At 41.9% G+C, this 19,220-nt stretch overlaps 1 protein-coding gene across 1 annotated transcript in view; it reads right to left on the minus strand.

The window, feature by feature from the left end:
- Positions 1–2,506: 2,506 nt before the first annotated feature.
- Positions 2,507–19,220, minus strand: part of cntn2 (contactin 2) — a gene marked incomplete at its 3' end in the record, with an annotated part of 125,566 nt that continues 108,852 nt past the window's right edge. Inside the window, exons 20-23 of the mRNA XM_083939878.1 lie at positions 8,677–8,863; positions 4,880–4,992; positions 3,664–3,832; positions 2,507–2,616 (exon numbers count right to left, since the gene is read on the minus strand). Coding sequence (XP_083796004.1) covers positions 2,507–2,616; positions 3,664–3,832; positions 4,880–4,992; positions 8,677–8,863 — 579 coding nt within the window. The remainder of the gene's footprint in view (positions 2,617–3,663; positions 3,833–4,879; positions 4,993–8,676; positions 8,864–19,220) is intronic.

Genomic DNA, 19,220 nt, shown 5'->3' on the forward strand with positions numbered 1-19,220 from the left:
GCACCCTCACAGCTCATTGTCAGTGCGAATGTAGTAAATACACACACTACCTCAATACAATCCCATGGTGTTTATTTGAAATCATATTTACAAGTACCTCCGCCCTGTCACGTTTTCATTCAATCACAATATTGAAAAGGCCCAAAGGCTACATAATATTGAAAAGGCCCAAAGGCTACATTATCCTGTGCATTCAGGTAAGCCATATGAAACAGACTCACTGTTACCACCTTAAGTGAGAGATGACATTCAGTGTCTGGATCACAGACATGGTGAAACTACTTTATGGCTCTTCAATGAATAATAAAGGCATTGCAAACACTTTGTACAGAGTAAAACACAAAAACATCATTCAGTGGCTCTGAAAACATTTCCAACTTCTGGACTGGTGCAGAGAAGAAGCAGCTGTGTGAGGCTCAGAATTCCTGAGTGAAAGACAGTGATAGTGATTTCAATCAGCACAGCACTGTAGTTGATGGCAAACCCAAAATGTGTATTTAGACTATTTACACCAGAGAATTGAAATGATTGTAGGCCCTAAGGAAGATCATGCTGACCTAGAACACATTTAAACTCAGTTTTTACTAATCAAAGATCATATAAGCAATAATAATGACTGTCTACAGCTAATAGCCTACAAAGTGAAATACAGCGGCACATGTTTTGCCATTTGTTATGTTTTGCTCTCCAGTATTCATAGAAAACAACAGTTTTTGCTGCCACACAAACTAATGTAAATGACTGTAAATGGACAGAGCAGAAGTATGAAGCATTTGATGGAAAGTAACATTTTCCTGACAAAATAAAGCACATCAATCACTGAACAAAGTATAACATGTAATGCCGAAGTAACACAAAAAGGTTTTGGTTGTCCAGACCACTGAAATATTTCAGCTTGTGAGTTTCTTTGGACCTCCTATCTAGAGTCGATGGGTAACAGCCTCACAAGCTTGTTTACACAATCATTTGGGCATTTTTAAACCATTTATCTAGTCTTCTGTTTTTGTGTATGTTTCTTCTGTGATTTATCAACTACTGATGTAGAGCAGTTGACCTGAAACCCTTTTCCCAGAGCTTTCAACCTCACAAGAAACTACATGCGCCGAGGTAAACTGAGATGCGGCTGAAAGATAGTGAGTGATCCTTGAGATGACTTTTGAAAATGTCAAACAACGTTTCCAGCGTCAAGAATGAACTTTCATGCTGTACTTTAAGATTAGAGAAAGATTGAGGTTATGGACACTTTAACATAGATTATAGAACATAAAGTAATAACTCAATTAAAAGTATACTGGGCTGTTTTTGATGGCAGGTACAGAAAACCTGTTAAACCAGAGAGAGAAATTGTAAGCACTGATCAGACCTGACCTGGACAGGACAACTGTGGACAGAAGAGTAGTGCAAGAACAATAGACAAACAGGATGTGCATGCTAGAGGTCACACCCTTCCTGTAAACTGCAGTGAACAAGACACGTTACGACACGTTATGACAAGTTACATAAGAGCTGACAGATGCTGACAGGATTAAAATGAGAAGGATATATGACACTATTAACCCTCTGATAACTTTGGTCACCAACTCTTTCATCTCTAGCAGTGACTTTCCCCTACCGCCCACGGCCATTTCATATAAACCTAGCAGCTGCAATAAACCCAATAAACCAAAAAACAGAATAATTTTACATTGTTGTCGGAACTATAACAATGCAGGCAGAAGAATGATATCCTCCCTTCATTCATTCAACTTTGACTTCCCTCAAAATAAGACATAAAAAATAGAAAATCTAAACATTAATTTTGACCGGGGACATATTTCTGTGGCTTGCTTTAATTACAGCTGGGATGAAAACACACACGAAACACACACACACACACGCACACAAGCATACATACATTAGAAGGAGCTGAAAATCAACAATGAGTGACTCTTATTGTGTGTCCACAATGTGAGTAACAAGTAACAGCACTTGTACTTTGTGGCCACTGTAAATGTATGTAGCTATCCAATGTTCATTTCAAAACCTTTCCAAGAAAAATCATTGATCTCCAGGAAAATTTGGTGACTTGTCACTGTCAAAGGGCTTTTCCAAGACTGAAGTGCTGCATTATACAGAGGTCATAGTACAGAGACTACGAGTCAGGTTGCTCTCAGAGTGAACAGGCAGACATGTGAGACTGTACTGTATGTACACAAGTTATACATTGATCACTGATTCTATGAATATTTTATGTGATGGTCCCTGTAAGGCATGGTTTTACTGACACTGGTACACAAATACACAACCAGAGAGGGCTGCCCATTCAGATGTTTTCTTTTTTCTCTCTTTTTTTATTATCTTAAAAAAAAACTGAAGTTCTTCTCTCCCCCACTACTACAATCCCTGCAGTGCTACAATCTTCCCCAAATCCCAAAACCTCCCTGACCCACCCCAAAACACAGGCTGATACACAGGACAGCTTTTGTTTAGAGCCATTAAAAGCAAAATGTCCACTGAGTGGCTGCAATCACAGGCTTGACAAAGACACCAGAGTGAGTAGAACCACGCCAGTGAGGAAGTGGAGAGGTTGACTGGATAGTGTGGTGGAGGCCTCGTTCTGCACCATCATACCAGTTCCTGTGTGACAGAGAGAGTAAAAGACAGTCAATTTATATGGAGTTGCTGGATGTATCATTCCATCTCTGAGTGTGCATCTCATACTGTGAAGGGCCATCCACACCACAAACTGTAGCTATAATGATATTGATGTGAGCACCCACACTATAGAACACTTTATTGCACTACGTTTCTTCCTCCTATTAGGCAAAAACACCCACATTTTTACAACTTATCTGAAAAAGAAACTCTCAAAATAGTCATTGGAGAAAAAAAAGAGAGCTGCATCATGGCAGGACAGTTTGTCTTCACCTGCCACAACATGAGAGAGTACTTCACTATCTACACCAGACCTCAACCTATAGCTTTATTTTTACTTTTTTATTAATTAATTAATTTTTCAAAGATTTTTTTTTACAGCTGCTCTTAATCCATTTTATGTCCTATGATTTATTTATTGTTTGTGTTTAATTAAACTTTCTACTTTTCAATTTAATTCAATTCAATTTTATTTATAGTGCCAAATCATAACAAAAGTTATCTCAGGACACTACCTTTCCTTTATAACCAAAGGACATTAAATGTCTAAGCATATAAAACTCCCACTATCACATATTTATTGGCCGTACTGTTGAAATATTTATGATCAACATGACAGTCAACCCTAATGCTCCTATCGCTAAGATAACATGGCCTTGAATGAATAATAGGCTTCAGTCTTAAAGCACCACCTATAACCTAGAGCTAACTAAGTCGTATTAGACATCCCAATAGAGACACTTTACATATTCATATCATTTTACATTTAAATGTTCAGATTAAATAGTTATTTTGTTCATTAGGGAGCTTCCAGGGCTCACCTGGAAGAAAAAAGTATTGATGTGTAAATCCATACCAACCGATCGGTAAACCTGCACATGCACAGATTGCTAGACTGTGCACGTTTGACCCCTCTGCTCTCAGCCCAATGGTGGAGCATAAATATTATGTTATGTTGTTCTGAGTATTTTATTGACTATTTCCCTCTGCTGAAACTTCCCCCTCACCCAGAGAAAGCTTTGAGCTCACCAGAGTCCCGCGACACAATGATCTCGTGTGCAGGCCCGTCCCCACCCTCTCCCCAGGACCGGATCTCCAACACAGCGTAACCATTGTCTTTTGGCTGCGGAAGCTTCATTGACGTCTTGGTGTTATCCAGAACCTTCAGGGCAGTCTGACCCTCATGTTTATACAGAACCTGCCATACAGAACGCAGCAGGTTTAAAGTTTAGTTCAGACATTCAGGTCCAACACAGCAATTTTTTACAGTTAGCATCAGCACAAAAAAACATCAGATTACGCAATGTTTATGACAGTGGTTTTCATTGATTTGTATACTGCAATGGCATTGTGTGTTGATATTAAAGGACCGTTGATACAGTGAATATCTGTTGATGATTATGTTTCCTCATTCATACGCTGGTATAAGGCTTGTTATAGCTCCTCATATCTGACATGCAGAGATTACACATATTATGATCTGATATATCAAAAGCAAAACATCATCCAGCCAGATATGTTTTCATGCCAAGAGGGTAATTATTATTTAGCCTCTGAACATGACCATCATGATCCTGACAGCTACATTTGTGTGTATGTTCTTTTATATTGTATAAATATATAATATTTATATAATTATATAACATAAGAACTTCAATCTGATTGGTTCTGTTTGTGGTGGATCTGCCCTGACAGTTGTTCCGGATCAGTCCATACAGAGTCACAAGCCATCATAAAGACATAACTTGGCAGAATGCAAGTCTTTTGAGTTTCTGAATGCTAGATATTAAAGTGACACAGCATCTCAGTTTACCTCTCCCTGTGTAAACTTTTACAAAGCCGAGGCTAAATCTAAATAGAGCTTATAATTTAATAATCAATGTATGCTATTATGCCAGGCTTCAAAAATTTAAGAATGTGAATGAAACTAAACCAACAATGTTGCTGTTTATTTCTACCAATCAAGACTCCATAATCTAACAATGGCATAGCTGAAGAAAAGTGCTGAAGAAAACATCTTTTTAATCGAATCAAATCGTAACCTGAAAATTGTAAGTGAAATCAAATAATGACACTCCTGATTATTGACTTTACCAGGTGACAAGTTCAAATGTCATTGGCTTAACTCAACACTTTTGTAACTAGCGACTGCGAGAACCCTTAAGAAAGTGATGTCTTTGATGTGCCACATGACATACAGAAACACACACACACGCACGCACGCACTTAGTCAGACAACACTTACTTTGTAGCCCAGTACAGCTGATTCATTGTGCATGGCCTTCACATGATCCCACCTCACCATTACCCATGAGCCATCAGTCTTCCATGACACGTTGCCTGGACGACGATTAGGAGCTGTAATAGAAACACAAACATGTTTTAAAAACTAAAATCAACATTAAAGAAAAGAGAGAAACAAGGACACACAAAGAGTCAGTTTTTCCATTAAGGTTATCTTGGGTCTTGGGAACTAAATATTAGGGTATGTCAGCCTCCACTGTGTACTGTAACTATTATATTTGATATTTGTCTCTCACAAAACCCAATGTAGTATATAACTAGGAAGTCACATTGAAATGAAAAATCTCTTTTGCAAATGAGACCTAGGCAGTGCAGTACTACATCAACTGGAGCTGCACTTTATGCTCAAATTAATTTAACACTTTCATTTTATTGCAACATTTTATAATAATCTGTAAACACATACTGTATCACAGTGATTCCCAACCAGGGCTACCTGTACTGCAGGGGTACTTCCGTAGTTGCCTAGCTCAACAACATTTGAAAAAAATTCAAATATATTATATGATTAAAAGAATGTATCCACATATTGACATAAAGTTAACTGTAACACCTGTAAGACTACATGTTGCAGTTATGTAAGAGTGTGTGACGTGTACATGTTTAAACAGGTAGCTTAAAGTAATGGATAAATGGTAGACATAGACATAGCTCAAACTAATGACAAACAGTTCAAATGATTAGCTAAAAGTACTGGATATAAAAGGTTAAAATAGTTAACTAAATGTACCTTTAAATAAATAAAAAATACATAAAGAAACACATATTACAGTAATTGAGTACAGAGATATGTGGGTATGTTATGACAGGTGCTGACGTGGCTCCAGGAAGAGGTGTGGGCGCTGCTCTCAAATATAGATCATATCTAATCCTCCAATTTACAAGTTTACAGCTACAGGTCTAGGAAGTGCTAAATGCTTCCTCTCCTTACTGAGTACTGAGCGGACCTACTAGATGCTACAGCTGAGAGGGATCATCCATTTCTGCCAGGAGGAGAGGTGGAGAAGGAGACTATATGAGTCCTATATGTATTATATTAGTCAGAGGATCGTAATGGCAAGACAGGCCTGAGGATATGACTCCTGTGTGTGTGTTTGTGCAACTCTATCTGTGATGATGGATGATAGATCATGACAAAACTACAAGCATAGCTTTTAGCTGTGAAAATTTAATATAATAATAAAAGTATTTAATGGATCAATGCAGTGCATAGTCCAAAACACGCCTGTTCAGAAGAATTGCTTGGCCTGTGGTATTGGGCTCAAAACACCTATAGATACATCATGATGTTTTGTTTAAATTAGTGGTGGGACACGGTTAAAAAAATGAATCTAATTAATCAGAGGCTTTGTAATGAATTATCTCGATTAATATCAATCAAGATCAAATAAATCAATAAACAAATATATCAATATTTGACACAAGAAGCAACATTTTTCAATTAAATGGATTATGATATATGACTTAATATATCATAAAAAAATAAAACAGTGCTTAGTACTGTATATTCAGATATTGCAAAAATATTTCGAATAATATCTTTGGCACAAAATAAACAGTTTAACATAGAGTGTTTTTTCTCCCATGTTTTCAAAAACACAGAAACAAAAATCATCCATCAACTAATGACAGTCCCTCAGGAGCGTTGTCTGTGCTTACGTTAGCTGCAGCCTGTGCTAACTTTAGCTGCAGCATGTTCAGCGTTGTCTGTGCTAACGTTAGCTGCAGCATGTTCAGCATTGTCTGTGCTAACGCTAGCTGCAGCATGTTCAGCATTGTCTGTGCTAACGTTAGCTGCAGCATGTTCAGCATTGTCTGTGCTAACGTTAGCTGCAGAATGTTCAGCATTGTCTGTGCTAACGTTAGCTGCAGCATGTTCAGCGTTGGGGTGGAACGGAGGCTGAAGAGCTCCGGTGGGAGGTGAATTTTTACACAGCTGTGCTCATGTCCATGTTTACACTTGGTCGTTTCTTAAGTTCAGACGAAAGATTCGCAACACAACTGTTTTCAAACGTCGCAGGTGAAATTTGCAGGGGTGTGAATTGACCCGTCTTGTTGTGAATCTAACCGGCTGATGTCGTCGCCAGCGATTCAACTTGTCAAGTCTCCAGCAGCTGGCTTTAGAACTTAACACAAGTCATCTCTTTCAACAACCAATCAAGTCTGAGCGAAGTCCGCTGATCAGGTCACTTAGGGCGCACTCACACTGTCCATCCGTACCATGCCCAAACAGGTTTTACAGGTAAAGTCTAGTTCGTTTGACCAGTGTTAGTGCAACAGCACCGCACCTAGCTACTGCCAGCTGGCCGTCCACAGACCGTTTGGCAGAGGTGGGCTTTTGTAAGCGCGTTTACACATGTACGAGCACGGGAGTGCGCACGTGTACGAGCATGAGCATGAGGCCTTCGGTGGCTCTGACGTCATTTTATGTGCGCCTGTTCGGACATTGGAAAAAAAAAAAAGACAGACCATGTGCGGACATTTAAAACAATGGTGGCGAAAGGTTCACATTGGTGTGATGCAAAGGTGGAGTGTTTACTGCAGATTTGGTCGGATGAAAATATTTTAAAAAAGTCGGACAAGATGCACAAAAACTCCGAGGTCTATGGAAATATTTGTAAACAAAGTGACGCATGGCGATGACGTCCATCAATGCGTGTGACGTGTTACGGCGTGATGACGTATGGACAGGCAAGAAGCATTCGAGCGAGGCCCAGGCAGTGTGAGTACAAACGGGTCTGGCCAGGGGGATGAGAGGGAGGGGGGGACAAGTACCCTAAAGCCCGGGGCTTGGTATGGACGGACAGTGTGAGTGCGCCCTTAGGAAATAGTATAAGGAAGCACTCCATAAATTTTCACACTGTCCGTGGCCAACACTGATTAGCTCGGGGCAGTACGGTGAAGGCATTCAAACGTCTTTTTTAACCACTAATATTGCTGAAAATAACAGCAAACCTCTGCAGCAGCATGAGAAGAGTACCTACACAGAAAACAAAGTACCAACAACATAGTTAGTGAACCTGTGTTTATTAAAAGAATGTTTTGGAGACTTACCTACTGGCCCCTGTACCAGCTCCCCTCATAGTAAAGTCCATTCAAGTGGATTAGCAAAGTCAATCTAAAAGGAAGGAGCCCATTGGTGCTTTGTTTTCTGTGTAGGGACTCTTCTCATGCTGCTGCAGAGGTTTGCTGTTATGATCAGCAGTATTAGTGGTTAAAAAGAGACGTTTTGATGCCTTCACCATACTGCCCCGAGCGACTCTATCAGATTTCTCTGTTAATAGTTGTTACATGAAAAAAACTGTCTTGATGGCTTAATTGATGTGTGCAAGTGTCAAAAAAGACCATGGGATGGTACACTTTCACACCTGTGGTCCGGTTCGCTTGGTCTTAACCAATGAAAAAGGTGTACATCGTTTCCGTAACAGAGGATGATCAGCAGAGGGATTTACCGGTGGTTAAGCTTTTGAATTTGATAAAATCCAGTTGGAATCAGACAGTTTTAATAGTATGGTTGTAAGGTTTAGGTTTGACTTTGATTGAAAGTACTGTTATAAAACTTATTGCTACACACTTGCTCTCATTGTAGCTGAGGGCTGATTTCTAACTCAAAGCAATCAAAATAATGTTTTTGTAGAATGTTTTCTATGAATCACTCCCTCTTTGTGACAAGCTAAAGCCTGACGTGTGGATCGTTTTTTTTTTGCTTGTGTATGTTTGTGAGTACTGCATCCATACGTGGTTTCCTGGTGGTGATGGTGGAGCGTGGTGAAGGCGGCCCGGTGCCGGCACTGTTGTACGCCAGAACAGCGACGTGGTATCGAGTGCTGGGTCTTAGTCCAGACACTCTGGCTGTTGTCTCCAGTCCTGCTGTCCGCACTCGGTCTGCTGCTGCTTCTCGTTCATGCTGCCGCCAGTACCGGATCTGAGGACACACAGAATAAACCCCAGTACAAACCTGACCTGAAACACTGCATTAAAGTGTGCAGTGCAGTTTACTAAGCATGGCTTTAGGACATTATGCTTCAGAAATCTCACCTCCACAGCAGCAGATGCACTACATATGTCAAATATGCTTCTAGTAGCTGTCTAATGAGGTCATCTATCTTCATAAGTAACAGAAGCGTCATTTATCTCAACTTCACCAACAGGCAACGAACATATCGGGAATGCCGGGGTTTTCACTCTTTTTAAAAATCATTTTACAGGACCTTTCGAGGACATTTTCCTGGAGTTTGTCTCGTCTTGTGTGTGCCTCACGGCCATCTATATTAATTAAATCAAAAATTAACAGAAGAGGAGCTACACAGAAAAACTTGATACAAATCAACACCAAATCTGCGATAATGCAACAAAATCAGAAAATAAAATGTGGACTTTTAAACATCAGATCTCTGTCATCTAAAGCTGTATTAGTAAATGATCTGATATCAGACAACCATATTGATTTACTCTGTCTGACTGAAACCTGGTTGTGTCATGAAGAATATGTTAGCCTAAATTAATCCACGCCTCCCAGTCATATTAATACTCATATTCCTCTAGGCAGTGGTCGAGGAGGAGGTGCTGCAGCTATTTATGACTCAGGCCTATTAATCAACCCTAAACCTAAACTAAATTATAATTCATTTGAAAGTGTTGTTCTTAGTCTTTCACATTCAACCTGGAAAACTGTGAAGCCAATTGTACTTGTTATAGTGTACCGTGCTCCTGGTCCGTACTCTGAATTTATATCTGAATTCTCAGAGTTTCTGTCAAATTTAGTCCTTAAATCTGATAAAGTAATCATTGTAGGAGATTCTAATATTCACGTGGACGTTTATAACAATAGCCTTAGTACTGGGTTTATCTCTCTATAAGATTTGATTGGTTTTAGTCAGAGTGTACATAAACATACTCACTGTTTTATTCACACCCTCAACCTTGTTTTGGCTTATGGTGTAGAAATCAATGACTTAATAGTCTTTCCAAAGAATCCTATTTTATCAGACCATTAGTTAATAACTTTTGAATTCATATTACAGGACTACTCACCTCTGGGCAAAAGTTTCTACACTAGATGTTTATCTGATAGTGCTGTAGCTAGATTTAAGGAATCGATTCCATCTGCATTTAATTAAATGCCTTTTCCTAATATTCAAGATTCCTGCATTAACGTTAGTTTCTCTGAAATTGATCACCTTGTTGACAGTGTTGCAGGTGCACTATGAACAACACTCGACTCTGTTGCTTCGTTAAAAAAGAAGATAATGAAACATAGGAAGTTAGCTCCATGGTATAACTTACAAACCCGTAAATTAAAACAAGTATCGCGAAAATTGGAAAGTAAATGGTGTTCCACTAAATTGGAGGAATCTCGCTTAGCTTGGCATGAAGGTCTAAAAACGTATAGCAAGGCCCTCCGTAATGCCAGAGAACAATCCTAGATTTCTTTTCAGCACTGTAGCCAGGCTGACAGAGAGCCACAGCTCTATTCAGCCATGTATTCCTATAACCCTCAGTAGTAACGACTTCATGCCCTTCTTTAATGACAAAATTATAACTATTAGGGACAAAGTCAACTCGCTTGGCACCAATTTTTCTTGAAACCCAGGAACCAACTGTACGACCTGATATGTTCTTGGACTGCTTTTCTACAGTTGACCTTAACAAATTAACCTCAACGATTCAGCATCAAAGCCTTCTACTTGTCTCTTAGACTCTATTCCAACTAGGTTACTCAAAGAAGTGTTACATTTAGTTAGCACTCCAGTATTAGATATGATTATTATGTCTTTATCAGCAGGTTATGTACCACAGTCTTTTAAAGTAGCTGTAATTAAACCTCTTCTTAAAAAATGGATAATGCAAATAACTAACTCATGATGGTATAATGGCATATGTGTGCATCTGCACTCTGTGTTAGAGACCTTGTGAGAGGGGTTCAGAAAGTTCAGAATTGGAATGTCTGAGGCATGTTTTGTTTGGTCTAAAGACGTCACCCAACCGAGGCTTAGCTCATGCTTTTAAAAGACGGAGCACAATTTGGCTCGGTGTCATTGCTGCTATACTCTTGGAAGAGTGAGGAGGCAGGGGTGAACGTATTTTTGTCTGCAGAAAAAAAAGGTTTGTCAAAATAAACCACAGAGAAAAAGCTGATCCTGTTTGTTGATCTTTACTAAAGAAATCAATTTCCACAACAATTTGGCGTCCCTGGGTGGGCACCTGGAGTGAGAGGCAGGGGCTGGACAGGACTGATGGTGAAACCTTTGCACAGTGGAGTGAAGCTCCTACCTTAACCTCGCCACAAGTTCAGCTGAGAAGTGGGGGCCTAACGTCCAACAGCCGGCGTGTCCTCACACTGCTGGTGCCTACTGAACTCGGTGGAGGATCTCTTCAATAATCTCTGATGAGTTTCTTTTGTTTGTCGACGTACAGTAGGGCCCTAGAAGACGAGGGTGCGGGCCCCTACTCTGCAGGAAGTTTGAGTTCTCCTGTTTTTTGACGTACAGTGAGAGTCTGTGCAAGGGCCGGCCAGCAGTTTGATCAGCTGCTCTCTTTTCAGTTCGAGTCTGATTAGTAGTTGTAGTAGTTGTTGAAAACATTGTCTCACAGTTTGAATCTGTTTGAGGTGAATCACAGCAACGTTTCTGGTTAGCTCATGAGCAAAGTAAGAGATGATTCCGGACAGTATGCTAGGCTAGGTTTGTTGTTAGTCTATGTGTGTGTTGTTCCCATGTGCGTCTCTTTTTCTCTTTCCCTCTCTACCCTATCTGTGTGCATGCATGTGTGTTGGAAAGCTGTGGAAAGAGGATTGTGTGTAAAGGCTTCGTTTTAGTCCAAGGTCCCATCAACAGTACTATCCTCCCTTTCCTTCGCGCTGAGGGAACAGGGAGCATAAGATAGTATAGGGAGAGATTGTTTTTAACAGCAATAAATAGCTAGAAACCAAATAAAGTAATTCAGTCGGTAGGGTGAAAACACTGCTTGTGAAAACTCCCACAGAAATGAATAAGGTAAAGTTACTGTCGAAAAATAAATAAATATATAGATCTGTAAAAATCTATCTATATATAAACATATATGTGGATCCATAAACTGGATTCTAAAAAATCTTTGTCTGAACGGGTTATCCACTGACTGACCCACTTTTAACAAGGATGTTTGTAGGGGTTGAATGTTGCAGGCCTGTGTGTGTATGTGTGTGTGTGTGAGACTGACCAAAGGACCAATTGAGATACTGTATGTGCCTTGGCAAACTGCTATCTGCATGTTGAGCAGCTGGCTTTCATGGTTCCGAGTAGAAAAGTTAATGTTACTCAGCTGTGATCCAAATTCAGAGAAAAAAACCCAAAATAGAATTGTGTAAATACATACTGTGAATCTAATCCTCCACCTCCTCGTCCTCCACGGAAGACACCAGCAGCCTCCCCTGCATGACTGTGACTGCAGGCCAGGTTAAGAGACAGCTGGAGAGACTCCACCAGCAGAACTGCAGGCCCTGACGGTATCAGCCCCAGGATCCTGAAGACATGTGCCAACCAGCTGTCTCCTACAACACCTCTACAACCTGAGCCTTGGTCAGAAGAGAATACCAGTGCTTTGGAAGACTTCCTGCCCGGTTCCTGTTCCAAAGAAGTCGACACCATCAGACCTCAATGACTATCGACCAGTGGCCCTCACATCTTACGTCATGAAGGTGCTGGAGAGACTGGTTTTGGTCAACCTGAGGCCGCAGGTGAGAGCCCTGCTATACACTTACCAGCCCCACTTGGGAGTTGATGACGCTGTCATCTACCTGCTGCAACGAGCCCATTCGCAACTGGATGGTGGAGGAGGTACTGAGAATCACATTCTTTGATTTCTCCAGTGCTTTTAACACCATTCAGCCACTGCTACTGGGGGAGAAGCTGCGGGTGATGGAAGTAGACAAAATGATCTCCTGAAGTACTGAATACCTGACAGGCAGGCCACAGTTTGTCCGTATGGGCAGTGTTCTGTCTGATGTGGTGGTTAGTGATACAGGAACTCCACAGGGGACCATACTGTCTCCTTTCTTGTTCACCCTATACACCACTGACTTTCAGTACAGCACCGGGTCGTGTCACCTGCAAAAGTTTTCTGACGACTCGGCTGTTGTTGGGTGTATAAGTGAGGGACAGGAGGAGGAGTACAGGGCACTGGTAGACAACTTTGTGAAGAGGACTGGACAGAATCACCTGCGGCTGAACATCAGCAAGACCAGAGAGATGGTGATAGATTTTAGGAAGAAGAGGAAGACGGCCTTCCAACCTCTGTGCATTCTGGGAAAGGATGTGGAGGCGGTGGAGGATTACAAGTACCTGGGTGTTACCATCAACCACAGACTGGACTGGAGATCTAACACTGAAGCTGTTTACAAGAAGGGGGTGTGCAGCAAGATGTTGGAGATCTTTTATTAGTCTGTGGTGGCCAGTGTACTTTTCTTTGCTGTGGTTTGTTGGGGAAGCAGCATTGGAGCCAGCGACACCAACAGACTCAACAAACTGATCAGGAAGGCTGGCTTTGTGATAGGTTGCAAACAGGACACTCTGGAGCCTGTGGTGGAGAGGAGGACACTGAAAAAACTGTTATCCATCATGGATAATCCTCTCCACCCTCTCCAACTCACACTGGTCAGACAGCCGAGCACCTTCTCCAGAAGGCTGCTTCAGCTTCGCTGTCGTAGCAATAGATACAGGTAATCTTTCCTGCCACAATCCATCACTTTATATAATAACTCTCTCACCTCTGCCTGACAGAAAACTCTGGTCTCTCTACTGTTTTGTTGTATGTATTATTATTGTTATAATATATTTTGCATATTTTGTTTTGTTGTATATATTATTATTGTTTATTGTTTATAGCACACTGTGCACTGTATATATACACTATGTATATATTGGATTCCATGTATGTTATGTACAAAGTGTTTTATTTGCTGACCCACTACTGCTGTAACAAAATCTTCATTAAATCATCATTAAAGTAATTCTATTCTATTCTATTCTAACAAATGAAGTTTTGCAGGCTTGGTCATTTTGACAATTGAAATTCAAAAGTTGGGTGTGGCTATAAAAGCCAATCACCATTTTAAACCAGTGGCTATCAATCGCCATTTTGAAGTTGGGCGTGGCTTGGAGGCCCGCCATTTTAAAACCTGAACGCCATTTTGAATCGACCGTTTGTGCATTTTAAATTCTTGGTACACATCATTTTTGCCAGGAGTGGTTTGGCAGACCGCCAGACAGGAGGGGGGAGCAACAGATAGCACCAGCTGAGAGGACCTAGCGGTTAGCTATAGGCCCAAGTAGCATAGCTACCAGAAAGGCTAAGCTTACTGTTAGCATTTACGATTGATTGCAGCCATTACTAGGGCCTAGCTAATGTATGTATGCTAATGCTAATTAGCATTGAGCTAAAAAACTAGCATAAAAGCAAAAAACTAGCATATCAAATTTGACTTTGGGTATTATCATAGCCTAGCTTAGCATAACAAGCATAGCTGATGCTAAGCTAATTAACATTGCGCAAAACTAGCATATGAAATTAGAATTTGGATATTACCATAGACTAGCTTAGCATAATTAGCATAGCTAATGCATAGCTAATCCATTAGCTTTCTAAGCTAAAGAAAAATAACTAGCATATCAAATTACACTGTGGGTATTGCCATAGACTAGCTTACCATTACCAATATAACTAAGGCTAAACTAGCTAGCATTAAAGTTAAAGAGTTCAATTGATTTCAAAAATCACTAAAGACAAGCTGAGCATAACACCTTTAATAATAATAATATAATAATAATAATAATAAAGGTAAGCTAGGCCTAAACTTACTACCAGTAAAACATAGAAATAGCATCCTAAGAGGAACAATAAATGACATAATTGACACGCCAGTGCGACTCTAGACAGACCTAAGCGAGATGGGGTCAGCTCAAAGCAAAAGCGACAAAGGCATAGCCCTAAGCCCAAATCTCCAGTATATGAACAAAACTACTGTGAATCTTGCGTTGACCAATTCAAATTCTGGGCCACTGAGTGCGGTTTTCCCAATACAGGCATTTTTAGTCTCAGTCAATTGGAAATTCAGAAAGTGAACCTCAGGCAGAAGGAGAAAGATGACAGGGAAAAGCAAAAGAGCAGGAGGGGCAGAAGAAAGGAGCCTTTCAAAGCTGATTGGGCTGCCTATGATAGCTGGCTACAGGAAGCCAAGCTGAAAGACAGAAGGCAGCAGATAGGCAAGGAAAGGGTAACCTCTCCTCCCCCTCTTCTTCTCTGTGTCTTAAACTAGATGCGACCCTCAACCTTGACTCGGCTCCTCCGACCAGGCCGGCTCCCCAACCAGCCAACCAGCAGCAGGCAGAGCAGGCTCAGCCCCAGATCCAAGAGGCTGCCCAGCCCGCACCACAACCCCACCAACCACTCTACCCCCTCGAGGACCTGGCTGCACTGGCGATCATGTACACAGCCCCCCGCCTACGGGCACGAGAACCTGGCTCCCACTACACCAGGAGCAAAAACCCGAACGGCGTGACAAACATGAAAGAGGCTGCCGCGCTGTTCCCCGAGGTCAAGAATGGAGGATAGAAATATGCAGCGGAGCACCTGACTTTTTGCCAACATTTCCAACCTACCTCGAAGAGACAATCACCACGGAGGTCGCGAAAGAGGCAGAGGGCGTGAACGACGTGAGCACACCAACACATCCACACTCTCTCCACTACACAGTTTAAATTCCGTACTGCGGGCTATTGAATGCTTAGAAAACACACACACATCACAAAAACTTGCAGGAATGTATACTTCACTAAACTCTGCTGCCTATAAGAATCTACCCTCACATTCCTAGTAGATTTCGGAGAGACAGAATCTGTTATATGACACAACAATTTCAAAACAACACCCAAAATGAGCGGGAGATCTTATGTGTGTGTTGGGCATAAACATTAACTCAGGCCCGGAAGGCCTAACCATAATTAGAAATGATTCATACACTCAAGCCTTCTTGACTTCTCCTGATAATGCGGCTACTTACCACTATCTATGGCACCTCCCCCACTAGAGCCTCACTGCTGCGGCAGGCACACACATTCACCCAGCCACACACACACATCCTGGTAACTTGTTTCATACTGACCTGCATTGTGCTGCACACATCTGCTCAGGGAAAGATATGTTATTCGAACAGACATGGTTTAAACAAAGTACTCTGTGTGACAGTTTAGAATTGCAATGCCTGAATTGGGATAACACACGCTGTGCAATCTCTGTGTGCCTGCCTAATGTTTCCTTCCAAGTGCCGCAATTCCTGTATGTTTCCTTGATCAAAACAGAGGAGCCGCAACCTTGGCTGACAAAATGCATCGAGGCGACCAGATGGAATCAAACGGCCGACCCCGCAACTGAGTATCATGAAGGTTTAAAGGTGCATCGAGTAACAATTCAAAAGGCAGTTACTGCTCTGACAATGGTCGAGATTAAACTTCAAAACCCAGAGGTATCCTCTACATCACACTACACTGCATCACATGGAAAGGTAATGATCAATAATGTCACTGACATACCAGAACTGAAACGAGTGCCACCGCAAGTGTGGGCGCAACACCGGCACGATGTAGGCTTGATAAAAAAAAAAAGCCAAACCTGTTGTAAACACCCCAAGATCTTCCTACAGGCCCTGCCAGCGACAGTATCCATTACGTCCCCTGTGAGAGCTCACTCGTCGGCACGCCAATATGTCCGTGAAAAAAAATCCGGCCTCCAGGTACGCCCGACGAGTGGAGGTTTGTCCAGGACTTGCAGGCGGTAAATGCGGCAATCCACGCACGTGCCCCTACAGTACCAAATCCTCATACAATTCTTACACAAGTTCCACCTGAAAGTAAGTGGTTTTCTGTTATAGATTTGGCTAATGCTTTCTTCAGCATCCCCATACACCCCAACAGCTAATATTGGTTTGCATTCACATTTGAAGGTAAAGCATACACGTTTATACTGTGTCAGAGGCTGTCGGAGTCTCCAACCATCTTCAATGCTGCTCTGCGTGACAATTTACAGTCCTTAAGTCTGCCACAAAACAGCGCCTTGCTGGAATATGTGGTTGATTTTATGATTTGCTCTCCTACACTCCTACGCTGGCCTTGCTAACACACCTTGCCGACAACAGCCACAAGGTCAGCGCGTCCAAGTTGCAGTTTGCATGTAATCGGGTCACCTTTCTGGGACACATTATATCGCAAGAGGGGAAAACACTTTCCCAAACGCCCATCTCTGCCATCCAAGAAATTCTAAGACCAATCACAAAGAAACAGGTTATGAGTTTTCTTGGCATGACATCATACTTTAGACAGTGGATCCCTGACTATGCAAGCATCGAGGCACCTTTGGCGGCCATTGCTCATGGTCAGGGTCTAGAGGCACAGGACAAAGTCGCTTGGACACCCGATGCAGAAAAAGCTTTCCACGATCTAAAGCTAGCTCTACAGACACCACCTACTCTGGGCCTCCCAGATTGCAGCCGGCCATTTACACAAACCATTGATGAAAAGGGACACTACATGACCTCCGTCTTACTGCAGGATTATAGGGGGGCAAAAAAGGCCGGTTATATAATTCTCATCCAAACTAGTCCCAGCCTCCCTTAGAGCTGTGGCAGCTGCGGAGAAAGCAGTCATAGCGTCTCGCGACATTGTGGGCTACTCTCCACTAACCTTGCTAGTACCACATGAAGTCTCTATGATTCTGTTAGAGAAAAGACCTCAAAATTGTCCTTTGCAAGATGGTTAAAATACAACACCATTATGCTTGAACGGCCCAATATCACTGTACGGCGCTGCACTGTACTCAATCCTGCCACTTTGCCCCCTACTGCTGAGGATTGGGAGCCCCATGACTGCGTGGCTATTATTAACGAAATCTGTTCCCCCAGACCTGATCTTCGTGAAACACCACTCACCAACCTCGACATGGAGCTTATGTGGACGGCTCAGCATCACGGCAAACCAATCAGGTTTTGCAGTCACCACATTTTCACAGATAGCAGATATGCATGGGGGGTTTGCCAGTCGTTTGGACAAATTTTGACCAATCAAGATTTTCTCACTGCATCTGGCAAACCCATCACCCATCACAAAGTGGTCGCTTCCCTCCTTGATGCTTTGCTGTTGCCACATAACATCGGCATACTATTTCTCACTAGGGAATGCCCACGCTGATGCTGCAGCCAAGGTCGCAGCTTAACAACTGCTGATAACACAGCTTGCTATCACTTCCAACCCTGCTGTAACACCCTACGCAGACTTACAAGAGCTGCAGAACAGAGCCACACCAAAAGAGAAACGGGCGTGGAAGCAAGATGGCAGTGTGATGAAACAAAACATTAGGGTATGGTATGGGCCTAATGACAAGCCCTGTTTGCCGAACTATTTGTTTCACCATTACGCTAAATTGACACATGGTCGAGACCACACGTCAAAAGGGGGATGACACGTGATATCCAAAGACATTGGTACACAAAAGGTTTCTCACTATACTTACAAAAATTTTGCAAAAATGTGTGATCTGTGCAACAAACAATGCAGGCAGAGGCATTAGGGTCAAACAGAGCGCCCATCCCCCAGCGGCGAGACCTTTTGATCACTTACAAATGGATATCATGAATGGATATGTAGAATGGGAGGGAGAGCCTTCAGCTACCAAGCTCCTCTCCTGTGGAACCAACTCCCAAGTGTTATTCGGAATACAGACACTGTCCTTACTTAAAACTTTCCTTTTTTGATAAATCTTACAGCTAGGGCTTACGAGCCCTTAGCAATGTCGTTATTTTTAAGCTAATTTTGTTCTGCTTAATTATGTTTCTTATAGGCCCAGTCTGCCGGGGGATAATACTTTTTAGATACTCTGAGCTTCTCTCCTCTCTGTTTGTATCATTCATGTCTCATCAATGCATGTTACTAATTCAGCTTCTTCCCCGGAGTTGTTTGTGCTTTGTCGTCTCGCAGGTCTCTGCTGATCGTGGTTGTGCCTGCTGCCGTGGTCCTGCATGACGCTTCCTGCTACTATTATAATCTATAACCTTAGCTGTGCTTGTTTCTACTATTCTGCTGTATTAACTGCCATAACATATAAGTCATTTTCACATTACTATAGATATTATTATAGTTACTGTAAGTGTGTCTGGCTCTGTCTTTGTGTCTGTCTTTGTCTTTCTCTGTCCATCTGTCCGTCTTTTCTCTCTTTCTCTCTCCTTTTCTTCCTCCCCAACCGGTCAAGACAGATGG

Source organism: Echiichthys vipera, assembly GCF_963691815.1.
Source record: "Echiichthys vipera genome assembly, chromosome: X".
Taxonomy (NCBI): domain Eukaryota; kingdom Metazoa; phylum Chordata; class Actinopteri; order Perciformes; family Trachinidae; genus Echiichthys; species Echiichthys vipera.